The sequence below is a fragment of the Apteryx mantelli genome, chromosome 8 (genome assembly GCF_036417845.1).
Source record: "Apteryx mantelli isolate bAptMan1 chromosome 8, bAptMan1.hap1, whole genome shotgun sequence".
NCBI classification, from domain to species: domain Eukaryota; kingdom Metazoa; phylum Chordata; class Aves; order Apterygiformes; family Apterygidae; genus Apteryx; species Apteryx mantelli.
In genome coordinates this window covers 26,714,178-26,734,634 of record NC_089985.1, presented here as the reverse complement: position 1 = coordinate 26,734,634, position 20,457 = coordinate 26,714,178, and the positions used below count along the sequence as shown (strand labels likewise).

Below are 20,457 nucleotides of genomic sequence, written 5' to 3'. Positions count from 1 at the left end.
CATATCAATTGACAAACTTCAGTCCTGTTAACTCTTCACTCGCCCGTCAAACAGATAGAGCCATTCAGAGGGCATTTAAAGGCTGTACACAGCAGTTTTAACTGTATTATTTTACAGGTGTTACCATGTTTTGTGAAAGGAGGCAAGTTTTAAGAGTAATAAGTTTAAGAGTTCTCCTCACTAAGTAAACGTTGTCATTTGTTTTAAAAGGAGAAACAATAAAAAATATATATATACAATAATGTATCAGTCCTGGGTCCTTACAAGCAAAATCTACCCCTGTCCCCAATAAGGTAAATGGTAAAATTACCACTGATTTCTTTGTGAATTCCTTAAGAGTCCTAAATGCTGTAGCTATTTACATCTCAACAAAGACTCTTCTGAGTTAACAAAAGACTTCAGCAATGCAGGAAGCCGCACAGAGGTGGCTGACAGAGAACAAAGAACACTGATGCAGAATAGCAACTAATGCATGGGAATTTTGCCACATACAGAAAAAATTACAAACGTTTTTAGCAAATGCTGAAAGATTTTCCAATAAGTATAAAATCTAACAGCAAATTGTCTTCTGAAAATGTAAATAAGTGCAACAGCTTCAAGTTAACTGTTTTAACACCACATGCTTGCTAATGTTTTTGTTTTAATACCACTAGCTTGCAAATATTTGCATTTGCTAACACCTACATTAGATATTATACAACTGTCAATATAATTCAATCCTTATCCTTGAAGATATGGAGAAAGTTGTAAACTATAAATACATGTTTTTATATTTAAGAGTGAACTTATTCTAGATCTCCTAGCCCAACTAAGAAATCACTCAGATGTACTTTTAGAGCCCAATGTATGAGTTTATTTTCCTGCACAGAGAATCAACTACTGGAGACTATAATTTTTCTGTAATGAAGCCAAGACATTCCTTGCTAGATGGACCATTATCCCAAGGCTAAGGTCTACCAAATGGGTGCCTTTATTAGGTGCTTTAAGTGGTGTTTCCTTTAATACGACTTAGGTGAAGCAATGCTTTCAAAAATGTATTTTCTATGCTCTTCTGACTTTGTACTTAGATTCCCAAGCTTGTTACCAAGAACTGAAGCAGCAGTTTTATATGCATTTTCTTTCAGCAGAAGATTAAATATTCCTGGGCACAGACCAGATGCAGCTGTAGTGTATTTAGAACATGCAGACAAATAATACCAGTAGCTTTCTACCCTTTCTGATCAGTCCTGGAGGCCCATTTTGCGGTTCTCACAGACAGGACTCCTGCAGACCTCAGTGGGTGTTTTTCTCCATTAAAGACTAACAGAGCAGATGCCATCAGGCTACTCTCTTACAGGGTAAGAACTGTTTCTCACCACAAATAACGTGTGAATTCTTTTTAAGGTTTCATAATTGGTATTTCTGAGCCCAACTCTACAGCTGTTCATCCTGCTTTAAAGTGAAAACATCTTTCACACCAGCACAGTATGAGAACCCAGAGAACAAAACTGTGAATCAGTTTCTAGGTGGCAACATTCACGGCAGCACAGTTGTTTGGGTGCCCAGGGCGCGCACCCCGCCACAGGTGACCGCAGCAGGAGTGCGAGCGCCGGTACCGGCGCTGCCTCCACACAGCATGGCAGCGGCCGCCAGGAGCCTGAGCACTCGCGGCTTTCTTGAGGAACTGTAACTGCTGGGAGGGTTTTTTACATGAATCAAGTGAGAGTTTCTGGTGCGTTTTAAACATCTACCCAACACACTGGTTTGCTGTCACTATCTTCGCCGTTATCATCACAGGTTTTCTCTCTAGACAGCCAGCTAGGACACAGGCATCCTCGGTGATGATTATGATCACCCACTGCCCCGCTTCTTCCATTCTGGCGGTACTTGAAGCGGTGTTGTAAGAAATTACCACAATATCAACTCTGGAAAAGCCTGTTTAAAGCTGTGAGGAAGAGCGGCTACCGCACCTCCGGGAAGGTGACCTCGCAGTCTCGAAGCATCGCCGAGCGCCGCCCTCCCTCGCGGGCGCCGCCGCGCCCCACCTGCTGCCGCCTCCCCTCGGACGAGCGGGGCGGGCGGCGGCCGTTAGGCGCTCAACGCCCGCGCGGCCGCCCCGCGCCCTGCCTGAGGTAACCCGCCCGCCCCGCGCCCCCGCCCGGGCTCGCCCCCGCCCCGTGCCGCTCTCCCTGCCCCGGCACCAGCTCTCGTGTCCCTGGGGCTCTCGAGCGGCGCCACCCCGCGCCCGCCGCCGCCCGCGCGCGATGGCTCCTGTAGTAAACCACTAACGTCACGGAAAAGAAAAACCTCCGATAAAGGTAGTATTTTGGTTAACTACCAGCGGGTTTCTGGAGATCAAGTTATTAACTAATCATACTTAGTGAGGGAGCCCAGTCCCTCCCTGCCTCTCCCCAGGGGTCGGCGAGGAAACAAACCCCGCGCTCCATTCGCAGCAGCTGCGGCGCTTCCCACCGACTGTCCGCCGCCGGGCGGCGCGGCCAGGCGGGCCCGGGCATGGCCTCGGCGCGGCCCCCGGCACGGCACGACCCCCGGCGGGGCCAGGCGGGCCCCGGCACGGCCCCGCGCCGCCTCCCCGCGCCGCCCGGCGGCAGACCTGCAAACACACAGCTCCCCGAGCACGGTCACTGCGCATCTTATTTCCACGTTGGAGAGTTTTTTTACTTACTAAGACCATCGTATACTGTCACAATATACTAACCGTATTTCAGGCCTGTCTCAGTCACGTCAATGTGCAAAGACTAATCTTCAGTACAATTTTATCTGTGTTCTCTTCCTTCTCGTTACAATTTCAGTATAATTTAGAAACACAGATGGGACCCTGTTGCATCAGGAAAGGCATTGAAGAGTTGGGCTTACCTCCGTCTCTGGTTCAGGAGCTGCTTGCCAAGCCGCGGTGCGATGGTAGGGCTGAGAGGACTGGTCAGGGGACCAGCCGGTCACCAGGCAGAAGGGCTTCAGCCCCGAGGTGCTTGCGAGAGAGCCAAGGTCCAAGCTAATCCCTGCTCAAAAACCCAGCTGATTTGTTGTGTGATTTCTGAAGGACAGGACTAAAATGCAGCAGTTTGGCAGAGTGAAGGGGGTAAATGCTTGCACCTGCGGTACTGCAGAGACCCAGCCTGTAGGGGCGCCTGTACTTCACCTGCAGAACATACCCATGCGTTCGGAGGAGCTGGGCAGAACGTAGGACTACATTTATTTTAAATGGGGATTTACACGTTATTGAGTACAGTACCACTCCAGGAAGGGCTATCAGAAATATGACCATACTAATATCAGACATAAACCAACCGATTTTTGAAAACTCAAACCAACCACTTTTGTACATGCTAAATATATGAGTTTTTTTCTAGATCTATCCATACTGTATACCTATACTTAGTAGCCCTCTTTCTGCTGGCAAAATATTCTATACAGTTGACCCGTACCCGCACTGGCTTCTGAGAATACTGGTCCAAACATAGTTTAAAAAAGCATATGAATCTACTATTATAAGGCTCCATTTGAATTCGGCAGACTAAGTTGGAAGCCGTTTTTCTCCCTATGGCCAAAAGTAATATACAGTGGAAGCCACTCCCAAGAAGAGAAAATTTTTAGATTTTATTAGGTCTTACAGATAATCATAGTATGCTGTATCAGTAGTCAGTGTATGGACCAAAAGAGATATACAAAGTGAACTGATGTGAACATACTATATTACAAAAAATGGAAAAGATTTAACTGGAACAGAAGATTGCTGATACCTGGTTAACCTCAGTTTTTTTAATTGTTTACAAATAGTCTTGCTATGATGTATCCTGCAATTCCAGAGCTGGGGCACTACAGCACAGGCATCAAAATCTCACCAAAATTCCCAGTTTGATATATACTATTGACTATGATTTAAAAAATTAAATTCCAGACAACTTCAGTCTCAATTTTTCTTAAATCTCTGGATATCAAAAACCTTTAACATACTCACTCCTGAGGACAATTAACTCCTAAATTATTTTTTTTAATTACCCGAAACACATTGATAACTTCCAAACAAAATTTCAAGGCTACATTATTGAAAAGTAAACAGGTCTTTGGTAAATAATAACTACTCTCTTTTTTACTCTGTTAGAAAACCTAATTCATTTTTAAATCTAAACTAACTGAATTTTTAATAATTATTTATGTAATGAGTAAGGCCCATATGGCACAATGCTGAATGGGATGAATGGGTGCATGTAGCAATACCTGAAGGAGGTGTTGCAGTTACAAGTCCTGTTACTCCTGGGTTCCTGCTCTGGCTCTGATATATGTCAGTTTCTTATTGCTCCCTTCAGCCAAGCCCAAGAAGCTGAACCTGAGTGAGAGCTTTCTACTGAATTATATTGCCTGCATTTAGAGGAGTCAGCAAGGCTAGAAAATACTGTCCATTCCAGGACACATTCCACAGCACATACTGGATTGTATGCTAAAAACTACATCAAACCAATTAGTTTAGGGTTCAATAATATATTATAGCTGCAGTAATTTCTAAAAATGTCTGCTTTACCATTTGTGCAGTAAAACAGAAAAACTATGCACTATGCATGCTTGTATGAGTTGCAGATGACTGCTTGCTCCCAAAGGAAACTTAAAGGCACAAGACATAGGTAATGTGAATGAAAGTCTGGTAACAAACATTGGCCTCTGTTTTATTACAAGAATCCAATTAGAAACTGAATGCCAGAACTGATATTTTTCATATTTGCCTATTAGATTGTCTTGACTTTGACTAAAAGATACTATACCATCTCCTTAAAGAAGGATAACATGAATAAATAGATCTTGTAGTTTCAGAGGAGAAATAAAATGAGGCCTGCTTTAGATTTAGCTTGTAGAGTTTGGGGGGGGGGGGGTTGTGTGTCCTAGAAATGAGCAGACTACATTCAACGACTATTATTGTTCTACTGTTCTACTACAGTTTTTTAATCATCTATCTTGTTAAAGGATCAATTACATATGAGACAATAAATAGTATATTTTACAATAAATATTTAAGTCAAAGTATTCTACTTATAAAATAATGTAACACTGTAATAGGATCTTCAAGATCAATTCCATTTTATATATTCTGCAGCAAAAATAACATTTCTAGAAGGAAGGAATTCCTTATAAACCTAGCAAGAGCTACACATTTCACATATGTGTGTAAACAACTTAAACAAGGTTTATTATGTTTCCAGAAAGGCTATGCTTTTGCAATAGGTTTTCAGCTAAATGTTATCATAATATGGTAGTAAATATAACAATACTTATGTTCTGCTCCATCACAAATTTTAATTTGAAAAAAATGGAGTGCCATTATTTACAAGGAACAGCAATTCTCCTTTTGTTTCACAAGTGACTATATCTGTGTGTAAACAAAATGTTAGGACGAGGCATTCCAGATGAACTGCAGCTAAGGTTGGACGAAGATGATTTCATGATGAACTGTGAAGGTCCTGGCAATAAATACCTAGAAATGATATGAAAAATACAGCAGAATTTACAGGCAAAGTAACATTCAAGAGCAAAAGAACTAGTTGTTCATGTGCCATACAATTGTTGTATGCAAGAAATTATGCACAATAAATATCATTTCTATAATGTACAGGGCATTAGGCATTAGTTACCTTAGGAAATGGATCCTTAGCTCAGGGATAGTCTTAGCAAAGTTACAGGATGCTGTAAGACAATCAAACATCTTGCCAGCCCTTTGTTTTTAAAAAAAAGTAGGTAAATAAAACAGTAGCATCCTGTGTAACACTGCAATCAAAAACTAGATTTCACTCACTGAGTTAAAATGCTATTATAGTAATATTTGTTCATTTTAAACTGTGTAAAAACTGCAATTGATGTTAACTAGCTTATAAGAAATTAAGTTGCAAAAAAAGTCATGTAGGAAAAAAAAAAAAATCAGCTTCACTTTCCAGCTCTGATTCCCTAAAAACAGACATCCCATCATCACCACTCTAGTTAAACAGGAAACAAGGATGCTACGACCTAGTAAGTTACATCAGTGACTATTTACTTTTTAAAATCAGGCAGCAATATAGCCTATATTTTATATAACACTACAAACATTAATTCATCATATGTCTAATATTCATTCTTAATTCCATTTTGTATTATCATGTCCTAATAGTTAATTACAGAAGCCATTAGATGATCACAGTAAGTGTGCAAAAATAACATCCGTACTAAATCAGAATTTCATAAGGAATGATGTGCAGTGTTAGAATGGAACACAACACATTGTATAAATTATTGCTTAAAAATTATTGCATCGTTCTAGTGAATCATATTGATTAATCATGAATAAGTTAAAAGATTAATCTTACTAATCACATGGATAGGAGCAATGTCACAACTGTTAATAGGAAACAATGTATACATTGAAAGTGCGCATCTTTGGTTTGTTTAAGCCTTGTGAGAAGCTTTTATTATCAAATTGTAATCACCAATTCAATTTTATATTTATTTTTTTTAAACCAATTTACCAAAAAAGTCTAATTTTGCATGGGTTGGTGGTGAGCTGAGGCTTGACAATTCACTATCTCACACAAGTCTGAGTCCTACGTTTGCTTGACAATACACTAAAAAGTTCCAGTGCTTCTCAAAGTATGCTATGCATAAGATTATTTAGCAAGTGGTAAGGATCTAGGAGTAGATGGTATTTTCCATGCATCTTATCTTTTGTAATAAAGGTGAATTTATCAAAATGTGAAAGGTCAGTCTTCTTATGTAGTTTGTGTTTTAGCTATTATTTTTAAGAGATTTTGATATAGTTTTTGAGCTCTCATTATGTTTTATTTACATTCTAAATTTTATAAGAAAAAATTTTATCATTTACATTAATACTCCTATTCATTCTCTCCATCGCATCCACTGGATTTACAGTTAGGAGCTGAGATTGAGAACTAATTTGAAAAAGTGACAAAGAAAGAAGTTTGTGGCTCTATTTTCATTATACCTTTTTTTTTTCTCTCTGTACAAATAGGTTTCCCCATCTAAAGAGGTATCCATTTGCAATTTTTGAAAACTTTAGTCATAAAAACAAAGCTTTAAAATAGTTTTCTGCTCAAAAAAACCCCAAAGAAGTTCTACAAATTAGATTTTTAAAAGTCTTGAAAAATGAACATCTTGTACATTTGTTAAATTATACTCTGCTGTCTTCTTGCACTTCACACAATTTTACTTTCAGGCAAGAAAACTATTATTAGTAGTTGAGATCCTTATATACAGTTTCCTTGATAATTTAAAAATAGAAACTTTGATGAAAAGTGAAATGGTACTGTGATTTTCCCATTTCTAGAAAAACAGTTCATTATCTTACATATTGTGGGGCAGAATGGGCAAGAGCATTTATTTCCATACACATATTCAGTTTCATAAATTCAGAATGTCATGGTTAACTAGCATATTACTGTAACCACAGGATAGGTGTAACATTCGAGGAGAGTAACATGAAGACTACAACTTTTAATCAATCATAGTTGTCATGACAACTCCATTGCTGCAGACATACAGATATTTAGGGCATAGATCCTTCCGGCCTTTCAAATTTATGAATAAACTTCCATTCAGTATCGAAAGAAACACAGAAACTGGAGATGACAAAGTGCGATTGGATCATCCATGTCACTACTTTGCAGACGCAGGTTTGTTAGCTGCAGGACATTGAGTAATCTGATCAGTTTGAATAGTTTGTGGTTGTCTATGATGAAAAATTTTCTGCAGTATTAACAGTAGAAGCAATAAAACTGCAAGCTTGAAGATTTTCTAGTCTTATCTAATCCAAATGACTTTACCATACTCTTGCTATAGTTCAGTAGATATTAATATTGAATATGATTTGTTTTGTGGCTAAGATACTTATGTTTTTGCTGTGACCAAAAAAATTCAGTTTCTAGGTGTTGTAAATTATGTTAGAGCACCTTAAGATTCATATAACAGTAACAAATGAGTACAGTATATCAACTAACTAGTTCAAGATAGAGCAAGTAAGCATTTAAGTTATATACGTTTAACAGGTAATATATCAAAGGTTTGCTTTTCATATGATATTCTTAACTCATAAAGCCCTTCTATGAAATAATGTCTGTAAGATGTTTTATATAAACAAACTATTTGTAAGTTTATATACATAATAATCCTAATTGCCATCATGAATAGAATCCGGAACCTAAGTAATTTGAAACTTCCATTTAATTCTCCATCTAAGACTGTTAAATTGCAGATCACAGACACCCACACTTGGAGCATTTTCAGCAATCCCTATACTGACAATATTATAATCTTTATTGTATTCAGTTGGAAAACTAAACCAGCCAATGGAGATTCAGGTAAGTGCCAAACAATTTTTTTACTATATGATGCTGTTTTGCAAGGTTTTAAAATATATTTGTGCTCTGTGAGATGAAATAATAAAACTTTTTAAATCTGCAGGTTTTAGAAATCAACTTTGCAAAACTGTGCAATACAGTAAATCAGATGGCACTTACCTGACCCTTGGCTGGAGCTGTGCCCCTATGGGATCCAACTGCGAATGTGAAGCCCGAAGTATAATACATGTTAGGATACCTCTAGGAATGCAAATCAGGAATCAGTGACTTTGAGGGATCTGAGAAGGGGAAGAAAGGAAATTTTCAGTTCACTTAAATACAGAATGCCCTTCTTGCTGTGACTACTCAGGCAATCGGCAAGCAAGTCTTTAATAAGTGTAGTTTTACACAAAACACGTTTAACAAGTCTCCTGTTAGTAGACTTCATGAAGGAGCAAGAGAGATTAGAATGGCAGAAACTCAGAATCAAGGGAAACACTGACTTGGGGGGGGGACGGGACGACACACATAGAGTGAACTACGCCAATGGCTTTTCTCTGGGTTGCAGCAGTAGAGGTGGAAATCTGCCCATTATTATCCTTTGTAATTATAATTAAGGAAGAGAATAGAGAGTATTGAAATGTTTACCTTGTATCATCCCATTTGGGGCTAATTCCAGTCAGGGAACCTCTCGAGTCCGAGGAGTACTTGTAGACCACCAGCAGGCACTGCTTGCAAAGCTGTACTATTCGTTGGCAGCACTGGAGTTGCTCGGGAGTCACCACCTCTGTGCTTTTACTGAAAATGGTTTCCCAGGAGCTCCTGTTGGCATGGAAACAGACATGGCTTCATGTTCCCCGTCGCAAATGGCAATCTAAGAGCTTCACAGCTCTGATCACATTTAACAGTGGAGCAACAAGAGAAAAAGCATGACCTTGCCTGTTTACAGGGAAGGCCCATACTATTTAACACAAATACTGGCAGATGCTGAGAGTACAAAACACAAATTAAGAGATTAATCTTCATATTTGAAATGTCCACAAGCCATTTTTTTCACTTGGTATGTCCCCTAAAGCATTTATAGGGCCATTGTGTAGGTTTAGCACATAAAGATTTACTGTCAGAAAATTGTTTTGTGGTGCCTTACAACAGGAATAACAGAAAACAGATTATTTTTAACAAGCTACCACCTGCATGTGAATATGGTGTGATACTAAAGAAATTAATAAAAGTAATAAATTATTTCTAAATGTCTATAAAGCATAATAATACTTTAATTTTAATGCAAGCCCATCATAATAATAAGAGAATACTAAATAAATGTACAGGAGATTAATACATGCAAAGTATATGTTAAAAAATGTTCAAAATGTTCTGCTTAGTTTCATTCAGCCGAAAGATGAATAGAAACATTTCATGTTCTGTTCTTCGTATGAGCTATCAAATACTGAAAAGAAGAGAGTTTCTCATTTTAGTCATTAAAATACTACTTATTGTTCCATCTGGTTATATGGGGTTGGTCATCTGGATGATGAAATGGAGTTGGTCTTTTCCAATTAAATGCAGCTTGCAAGTTGTATCTGTATAAGCTTTCCTTCTTGAAAAGCAGAAAAGAGTGCTTTTGTTTTCTTAAAAAGCCATTTCCCTTTCCAAAAAAACCCAAATCCTACCACATCGATGTAAAACAAGTATGTTTTATTACAGAAGAAGACAATAGTCCTTTGCATAGACCTTAACACTTGTGTTTGTATATATGTTATGCTTGGCACAAAATTCTGATAAGATTACAGATCATTGTATATGTTTCAAAGGCAGCACGGGCCCTGTGAAAACCTTTTTTTGGTCAAAACATTGCCGAGTACCACAGATGGTTTGTAAGCTTGAGTTTTTTATTCTGTTTCTGAAAGAATCACTTCACAGAGCGAGGAAAATTCATTGCACCCATTGTCCAGGTTCAACATGGCATTCAGGATATTTAGCCTTGTTCCACTGAGATCAATAGCAGATTTCACATCACTGGGGTTAGGATTTTATCCTTAAATCAAAGAATTTTAGTACACAATAAAGAACCAGTATGTCTATTTCAGCCAAGTGAGATGTAAAAAATTATGCTGTATTAGGATACAATTGTGAACATTAATGAGTAAAATATGCTCATGCATACATGAGCTACATGTATATCTAACTGATTTTTCAGCCTGCTCCCCAGTCTAGATAGCACGTTCCAGCTGAAACTATTCAGTTCTGCCCAAATAATTTTCAAGTGATAGAAGCATTTTCTCATTACTTATTATCCATATAATGGATTGTTTAAAATACGGTCTATAACACATCAAAACTGTTTTATCTAATAGTAGGATAATTCTACTACTTGAACTATTTTCTTTAATATCTTTTTCTCAATATTGTTTCCTGTATAGGAACTCCCAACATCAAAATTAATCTCCTGTCTTCATTCTGTCCTCTATGATGTGATATCCAGAAGAAAGCAGCAGGATAAAGTTCTAAGAATTTCTTCACCAGGTTTACAGTGCTACACAATTACATTCTAATTCAACTTATAAATCTCCAACATCTCTTGATAGAAACTCTCCTGATACATTCCTTAAGTTTTGGGCTTTGAGGTCTGCGATCACCTTCCCACAGTTATGAGGGATTTTATCAGTGAAGAAGAATATGTAGCCCACTGTAACTATGGCCGATTATGAGCATAGTGGTATACAATTACCCTGTTGGAATATATTAATAATAACATAATAACAAAGATTGAGATTTGGAAATATACATATGAATTTTAATGAGGTTTCATATAAACATGCCTATGCAATCTCCTCTCCGTGCTACACAGATTCAATTCATGTTCCTTTATACTGTATTCAACAGGGATCAGAGTACTGTTACCTAAGAAAACTTAATTTGTTAGGCTGTAACTTTATTTTCCATATGATAATAAGAAATTTTTGAGTTCTCACAAGATTCAGAAGAGAGTATCATGCTTGACTGTGTAATATTGTAAATTATGCATTATTCTTTAAAACTTTTTGAAGTCAACTGGGTCTAACCATTTCCCATTATTAATTTTAATTGTTTACCATATAGTAAAACAAATGTAGCTTTATGTAAGCATTTACATCAAGATTATTTCACTGGGGTTTTTCAGTTTCTTTCTTTGGGGTTTTTTGCTAAAATAGCATATGCCTAGCAGAAATCTTAACTAACAAAAGGAAACTTAAAGCTATTACTGCTGCTCTTCTCCCAAGATATCAATCTTATTAATAGATGAAGTACCATACTTCTCAATATATTTTCATACATTCATGTTGTTTCTTAATTAACATATCAACACCCCTTCCCAACATGTCTCCCAAATTCTACACATGTCCACAGTTTATTCCAATCCATTTTTAAAATGGCGCAATTAACGCTAAGGAAGAGTGATGAGAGGTTGGCCTTTCTGCTGCAGAGGTGTTGTCATGAGTTCTCTGTTGTGGATTACAGGGTGAGAATGATCTTTGTAACTGAACAGACAAAATACAGGGTAGGTACAAAAAGCCCTTGTCTTCTTGCTTCTGTGGATTCTGTATTAGGTATATTATGTGTAGAGTGACCTCTACATATTCTGGATATTTGTATATTATTTTCACAGTATTTTTAGACTCTCTCACACAGCAACCCCTCTTAGAAGGAACTGGATCTTTGTCAGATAATTTAGCTCCACTCTAGAGTCAGCTGAGTCTCGTTCTGCATGAATGAAATTATTGCTACATGGGAAATCCTGCTCTTCATTGAACTCTTCTGCTGGCTCAAAGACTGTTCTCCTGAGCCAGCTGAACCGCAGAGTTGTTCAGAGGTTTTGAGCAACCAACATTCTTTACAGAGGAAAAAAAAATCTGAAAGGAAAATTTTCATGCATATTGAAAGATTTGCAAAAGGACACACTAAAAGTAAGATTCAAAATAATTACAGTGCTATTAAAAGGGAAGCTAATTATAATATTTTATGACAACAGAAATAGAGGTTTGACTCAAGACTTCATACACCTCTGCTGGCATGAAGAAGGGACCCTGCAGCTGTTGAGGATTATGCAAAGGAAATGTTTCAGATTGGAAACACAGAGACCTTTTTCTCACCCTAGTTTTAACTTTTGGATAGTTAGGGATTGTGCTACACTCCCAACAGCTGCTTCTAGCACATCTTAAGGCTGACAATCTCTTAAGTGGGAACTTGCAGAGTCCATCTCTGCGAAAAAACATGAAGACTCTTAATGGCTTGAGTTAAAACAATAGTTAACAACAACAAACCTTCAGCAATGAGAAGATAATCCTAAAATAAAGTAACTGACAACATTATGGGATACTCTCAAATCTCTGAGTCTCTTATTCTTCTTATCACGTGATTCCATTTTGTTGCGAAACAATTAGCAAGTGTTTTACATGCATTCTCTACATATGACAAATGATTATATGTGAAGAACATAGTGAGCTGATTCCCTTGTTCATACATATCCATCATCATATCATATGTTTTTGTTGTAGTTCATTTTTAATAAATCTCCTAAATCACCTCATGGTAGCTAATCAAAACCCCTGCCATTATTTATTCATTGTATATGCTTATAGAGAAAATGAAATATATCGCATAAAAAAGATGTATTTATATATTTGTATTTTTATTTTATGAAGACGTTTAAGGCAAAAAATTATTTTATACCCATAACTTGTTCCTCCAAACCTATCCTTACATGAATGCCTTCCATTTCATGAATGTAGATTTTGTAGGGTACGATACTGAACTTTTAAAATATGGCCTTTTTTTTCCCCCCTTAAGAAACTTTTATTTGCAACCCAAACCAAAAACTTTTCCTGGCTTCAGTGTGGACACTACCTTTTTTGCATATAACTTCCCACTTCCATGGTAAACAGTGAATGTCTTCAAACAAAAATTTGAACTCATTATTTGCAAAACACAGAACTGACATTGCATTTGGCATAATGTGTCAGCTGGATCTGTCACTGAATTCTTCCCTTGCAAATCCTGAGATCAAACAGATATGGCAATGATGACTGTTGATGGTAAGTCCAAGTTAGACATTTACAGTGGCCTGGCTTCAAAGCTGCAAAGCATCCAATTGAAGGAGTTGAACTAGAGCTCAGCTATTCTGAAAATTAGATTGTTCCCTTAGATTATTAGATTTGGAAACAGACTCCTAAATGTTTATTTCCATTATTGAAATGGTTTGCCTAGATTATTAGATTTCTAATTATACTCTAGTTTTTTAACTAGTTCAATGTAGTACAAAATTCTCTTGAATGAAAACGAGGAGCAAAGTATGCCAGCCCAGACTGTAACTGTGAAGTTATGAAGGCAGATTAAGAAAATAAATGTAATAGGCTTACCCTGAATTACAGAAACAGTTCCACAGGCCTTGGCCATGACTCCAAAGTAAGCGATTAAATATGCGGTTAAAAAGACGGTACAAATGTAAATTTTCAATGTCTGGAGCCTTCCAGACACGCTGTAGAACTGCACGAACGCTTGTCTTGACTATATCTAAAACCTAGAATAGAATATTCCAAGCAAATCAAAGCAAAGGCAAAACCTAAAACCAACTGTTCTCTGATTGCACATATACACACACAAATACACACACAGATGACTGCATAGTTATAAAGTCCCACAGCTGTCTACATTTCATTTCTGTGCATTCATCAGCAAACTTTCATGATATGCTTTTTCCATCAATAACATTTTGCAAAACTAAATCAAAATATTTTATTACAGAAGAGTTCATTTCTATTTTTTTTTTCAGTCTGTTCAGTACGAGCTAGTTAAAATGATAGAAAGAGTTTAAAAAGAAACAATATTGATACCATTACAGGCAACAAGCAATGTAATTACAAACCCAAATATTATATACTTGAAGATTATGTCTTTTTTTCACCCTCCCTTTAAAATACCATCTATTTTACAGAAAAATAAAATGGTCTGAAAAGCTACAAGCTGCTTTTCATTTAATGTCTGTTGAGCTCAGTGTTACCCTAGATCAGACTATTTTAGTTTATCTTTCTTGCAGGAAACAGTGCAGTGAAATAAAAAAAAAACTAAAAAAAAAAACAGCAACAAGATATTTGAAATAGCAACGTTTATAGAAATGCAACAGATTTATTATACACAAACTACATTTAAATGCAAATAGGTAAAGATGTGGACAAAGAAAAGATGACAATTCTAAGTTGCATTCAGTACAGCACTGTGAGTTGCTCTCCAGGAAGTCTTAGCTATTCAGTGCACACATACGTACACTCCCAGGCAGCAGCATATCCAGCTCATCAGGAAACAGTGCTGACATTGCTCCTCTTTGATACACCTTTGCAAATCCCACTGAATTGGGATGTAGAAGGTGGAATTCATCTTGCCCAATTTTAAACATCCTAAATCAAAAATCTTCACATTGTTTATACATTGCATATACTTACAGAGAAAAAGAAGTATATTGCATGCAAAAAGACATATGTATATACACTTGTGTTTTTATTTTATGAAGTAGTCTATGGCAAAAAATTATTTTATACCTATGACCTGATCCTCTAAACCTATCCTTACATGAATGTCTTCCACCTCACAAATGTAGATTTTGTAGTGTAGAATACTGAACTTTTAAAATATGGCCTGAATTTTTTCCCCTTAAGAAACTTTTATTTGCAACCCAAACCAAAATGTTTTTTTACTTCAATGTGGATACTTCCTTTTCTGCATATATTTAAATTCCCATTGCTGTGGTAAACAGTGAATGTCTTCAAACAAAAATTTGAACTCATTATTTGCAAAACACAGAACTGGTATTGTATTTGGCCTAAGATGTCAGCTGTAAGTTCACTAAGACAGTATTTAGGCCTCTCGCTAGCACTCTGAACAGAGTAAATTCCATCCTAAAATAAGCCTATGGTTCATGTAGCCTCTTAACAAAAAAGTCAGTTAATCAACATGATTTCCTGTAAAGGGGAGACTTTTATTGCCTCTTCAGCAAAATGGTATCTTCAAAAGACACTGTCGTCAGACTCAAGCGGGTGGTGAATTGATGAACATATTCATTTATTTGGTATAAGATGTTGCAAATTCAAAAATTCAGAAGATGCAGTACTTTCCCAGGAAATTTTTACATGTGTATAACAAACTGATTCTTATGGCTAAACATCTGGCGCTCAAAAGGTGAAGGAAATTTAGAAGTAACACTAAAAAATGGAAACACGGTGTAGAACTTCAATTTTTGGTCCTGCATAAAAACTGTTGTTCGTGAATAGTCTGATTAGACCTAATGAATGAAACAAAGCAAAAATAAATAAAACACTTGCAATAGCAAAATGAAGCTTTGTAAAGAAAAATGCTTAGTGGGCAGAAAATCTGTAGATGCCTAATACTAATAGCCTGGATGAAATGTCATTTACATGTTACTTAAGCTCTTTTTTGAAGTCTTAGGATTGCTGCATGCATAGGTCTTGGGCTAACTCCATGCACGTAATTACCCTATGTGAATATTATGCTGTCCTCTGTTGGGAATCTTTGTGAACGCAAGTGTATAACACACTAAAAACCATACCTGTGGTCAGTGAGATATAAACTGTAGTAAATCATAACCTAACCATGGTGGTCCTGTTTAGTGACTGCAGGAGCTAATCCCAGGTTTTGAACTGCCCCACACTTGTGGGATGAATCCAAATTTTCAGACATTCCCTTGGCAGCATTAGCTTAGTACCTTGATCCTGCACAAGCAGCCTTTTCCTTGCCCCTTGCCTTCCCTACTTAAGGTTTTCCCCACAAAAATGGCCACTGCAGCAGCAGCCATTGCGTACATCCTTCTGAACCAACTAAGACCCTAAATTACATAAAGGATCAACCATACATTTCTTTACAATTTGTTACATTAACTAGTAGTAATTTGTCTACATGTGTAAAATAGAATAATTTTATCATGTACAGATTCTCTTATTAACCCAAAAAGCATGTACTAAGAACTATGATGCCAATGTGCAGTCTTTTCTTTTCCTTTAGCACTTAGATTTGAAGAAATCTAAGGTCTGAACCTTGCATCTTAGAACAAGCCGCGGATTGCCAAATACTCTGGAAAAAAAAAAAAAACTTTCTTACTGTTTTATTGTGTTGACATCGCCAATATGACATAGGAGAAAATGTCTCTGTTAACTGATCTTAGTTTGCAAACACGGCATCAGTCTTCCCTTTAAGGAAGGAGACAAGGCATTGTACAAGGGCCCAGATCTTCATGAAACCTCCATCCATTTTTTTTAACTTAATTTCCCTACATTGCCTTCATCTTTCCGTTTACTTTAATTTACATGATTTTCTTCAACATAACCAATTATCTAGGTATAACAGAACAAGAGGCTATATAAAGCGTATATTCAAAACAAGATGTATGGACCCTCTGGTAATCATCAAGACAGATTTTAAAGAAATTATGTGAAGTGAGATAACACAGCAGTCACAGCTCCTCCCATACAAGAGTCTCTTTTTTTCCCCCTAAAAGTCTTGGGAGACTAAACCTCATTTAATCATGTATTGATTTCATTAGTTTATTCTTAACTTGTTCCTAAATACCTCCTGCACCTCTGCTGCAATGCTGTAATAGTAGACATTATGAATATGAGCAAGAGTTTAATTTTTCTACATCATGTTGAATTATTCTTAAGAGAACTTATGTCAGGGATGAGCACTGTGAAATCTAGTACACTGCCCAGGTATTTTCTTCTCGTATTTTAGAACTTCCCAGTAACTCTAAAGTATAGTGAAGGGGACTGAGTTTGTTTCATATTTCACAAAGTTGCAGAAGATACCTTTGGGATAGATTCTTTACTTGCAAAAATACTCTCCACCTTGAGCTGTTTTCTGCTTTACCCCACCTCACCCCACTAGAATATAAAACACTCTTCCTTCAGATCCACAAAAGCTTACACATTTGACAGTCCTTAGCTGCAATGTCATTGTCAAAGTTAATACATTTGTGTAAACTACCTTTCTAAGCATAACTATCTGATTGCTTGAAGGGATCGAGGTTAAAAGCAGTAAGGGGAAAGGAGGAAAAAAAAAAGAAAAAAGAAAAAAAGAAAAAATCATTTCCAGTGCAACCAAAGATGAAGGGCCCACTAGTGCTTCAGGAAGTGTTAGTCTGCTAAGTTGTAAGAGGTGTCCTCACAAGAAAGAAATCTACATTTCTACCTACACAGTTGTTTTTAATAATGACCTGGTACATCAACCTGTATCATCCTGACTTGGAGAATGTGCCCTTGGTTTTGCATGACTGTCAGTTAAAGAAAGGACAGAACCACCCGTTATTATAGGCTTTCTAAAACAATGTTTACAGGAGAAAATTCTGACTAGATTGAAAAGATAAAAACAAAAAACAACAGAAAAAAGACAGACAGACATAGGTAAAATTAAACCTGACAGCTAAAAGCATGAATCTCCAGTAGCAGAAGCTAAGGAAGGGCAATCTTCTGTAACAATCTACCAACCTTTTCTAATTATAATATTTATCATGTATGCAGCATTTTGATTAAGTTGCTTTCTTTTATGGTCTATAAAAATAGACTGTGAAACTGAGACATACAGAGATTAAGTGCCTCAAACAGAAATGTTAATCCACATAATGAGTCAGTGGTTGAGGTAGAGAAAGACCCAAAATACTGCTTTCAGGCCACCAAAGTATTAACAGAAATCACAAATAAAACTTCTGCCACATTAAGGAAAATAAATGTTACATTGGAAAGATGATTTTGACTGACACAACATATTGACTATATGACATGACATACGGATGACTGACATACTATAATATGCCAGTTTTTAAACAGATTAAGAACTTTTTAGATGCTATGCACAACAATAGCTCCTAGATAGGAAATGAACTGAGGACAGCATGATAACAAATCTAATTAGTCCTTTGTAAGACCAAACCATTCAGTTGAACAGTAAAACAATGTTAATAAACTTTGCTTGGCAGGTCTATTTCTTATTCAGCATGATCTGTTGCAATACTGTGGGTCAAAGATTCAAATAAACAAGTGCAATATCACTAACTACAATGGAGCTTTAATATGCCTAATCTGAAATTGCTGACTGGTTCATCCCAAATCAGTCAAATCTGTTGAATCAATACACTTCCCAGAATGTTTGCTAAAAATATAAGATCTGAGGGCTAAACATTTATTCGTTTGGTTTTCTTTTGGCAGCCTAATTTTTAAGAGCTTGTTTTTGAAATTATATTCCAGGATAATTTATGCTTCTCTAAATATGCAGCATCATTTCCTTCAATGGAATTAACTCATATGTATGTTAGTATTACCGGCCAATATTCTAGCATCTCAAGTCACTCCTAGCTAGAAACTACTAAACACTGTGTGTCTGTTTAAGATTATCTTCAGATAATGAAATACATGTCACTTACTTTTCGTTGCTTTACAGAATCCAGTTTTACCAACCAATACGATGCCACTTTTGTTTTATGGTGTTTCCAATTATCCATAATCTGTAGTAATTGCAAAACATAAGATAAAATAAATACATAAAAATATATATATAAATCTGATAGTTCATTCACAGACATTCCTAATGTCAAACAGTGTGGGTATCTAAAAGCAAACTAGACCTCTATGAGAAGAACTCATTCTCGAAAAGAAATAGAAAAATATTTGAAAATTTATGTGGGGGAGCATTTGCAAAGATGTTCGCAGTCTTTCAGTCTAATCCTACCCTCTTTTCCACCTGATTCTGACAGTTGTACGCTACAAAGCAGGTAGAAACTTGTCTTGACTGTCACAGTTGAGATTCCTTCAACACAGCAATAGAGTTCAATAATGCATAACTGTTAATATATTTAAATAGTAAGTTTTTTGCTTCATAAAAGACACTAGACATACATTGAAAACATCCTTCCTATAAACGATCATATGTGAACTGCAATATTTTCCTTCTATGATGTCTAAACGCTCCCAAAATAGCTTGAGCTCTGAACATGAATTTTTATTTTCGCTTTGTTATCCTATCTTTCTATTCTATTCCAGATCGGTACCTATTGAAAGTTCTGCCTTACTGACAACTAATATACCATTTCTTATTTCCTTCCATGATGAAATATTATTTTCCAACAGAAATTAGAGTTCTGCAATACAGAAATGCATTTATAATCATGCAAATGCTGTATTAGAAAGCACCACTAGATGGAGTGCATATATATATATATACACACGTATACACACACACACGGACATATGCATACACAAACACACATGCATATGTATATACACACACACATTTCTGAAGGAGAAAATCTAATGAGGCATTTTATTCTACTTCTAAAATGAGAAACTAAGTATGCTAGTTATGAACTCTGTCTTCTAGAATCACTGAAATCAGCCATCAATACAAGGCAGTTCTTTTCCACAGATAGCACAGATTACTAGAGACATAATCAACACGTTTCCAAAATTTTGAAAGCTCATGAGACAACGGACATTTCCGACTGAATAATGTCCTCAGTTAAAGAATGAATAGATAATATCCTCATGTGAATGAATGCAGAATTCATCCATGAGATTGAAGCACTTGTCTCCACTCACAAAACGGTTGTTAGCACACCACGGGCTGTGCTCACTACATCAGAACACACATGTTCTTTAAAATGGCTTCTTCTACCAGGCTGAGAAATGAACTTCTGTCTTTTTTTTTTATTATTTTCCAAGCTGATGTTACTTTCTTAGCTAGTTAGATATTTAAAAGGGATTTTAGATATTTCTTAGCTTAGTTAGATATTTAAAAGGGGTTTAAATACTGTGTATTTTCTGTTTATATATCTGAATATTAGGGGTTGCTTTTTAATTCCCCTTTACATCAAGCATAGTTTCACATTTCTTTGATACCAAGTGATGAGCCTCAGAACAATGTTGAATGTGAGGAAAAGTAAGCTGGCGAACTAAAAAGCCAAAAAGAATATGAGTGGTACTCTTTGACACTAACAAGCTTCCAGTTTGCCTTACATATCATTCTGAGTTCTCCAGTACGCCTATTTCAGCACAAGTTCAACATGTCAAGATCTGCACTAGCAATATCACATGAAACATAAACTGTTAATGAA

General features: G+C 36.5%; 1 protein-coding gene across 4 annotated transcripts in view; it reads right to left on the bottom strand.

Moving 5' to 3' along the window:
• Nucleotides 1–5,028: 5,028 nt before the first annotated feature.
• TTLL7 (tubulin tyrosine ligase like 7) overlaps nucleotides 5,029–20,457 on the bottom strand; it is a 57,826-nt gene continuing 42,397 nt past the window's right edge. Inside the window, exons 17-21 of one of the 4 annotated variants that reach the window (XR_001295276.2) lie at nucleotides 18,772–18,852; nucleotides 13,709–13,869; nucleotides 8,961–9,134; nucleotides 8,493–8,611; nucleotides 5,389–5,464 (exon numbers count right to left, since the gene is read on the bottom strand). Coding sequence is in view for 3 of the 4 variants with exons in the window: in XM_013961423.2 (XP_013816877.1) it covers nucleotides 5,344–5,464; nucleotides 8,961–9,134; nucleotides 13,709–13,869; nucleotides 18,772–18,852 (537 nt within the window). In the remaining variant the exon portion in view is untranslated. Of the gene's footprint in view, nucleotides 5,465–8,492; nucleotides 8,612–8,960; nucleotides 9,135–13,708; nucleotides 13,870–14,138; nucleotides 15,625–18,771; nucleotides 18,853–20,457 lie in introns of those variants that run through there. The other 3 variants (XM_013961423.2, XM_013961424.2, XM_013961425.2) reach the window with 3 other exon arrangements.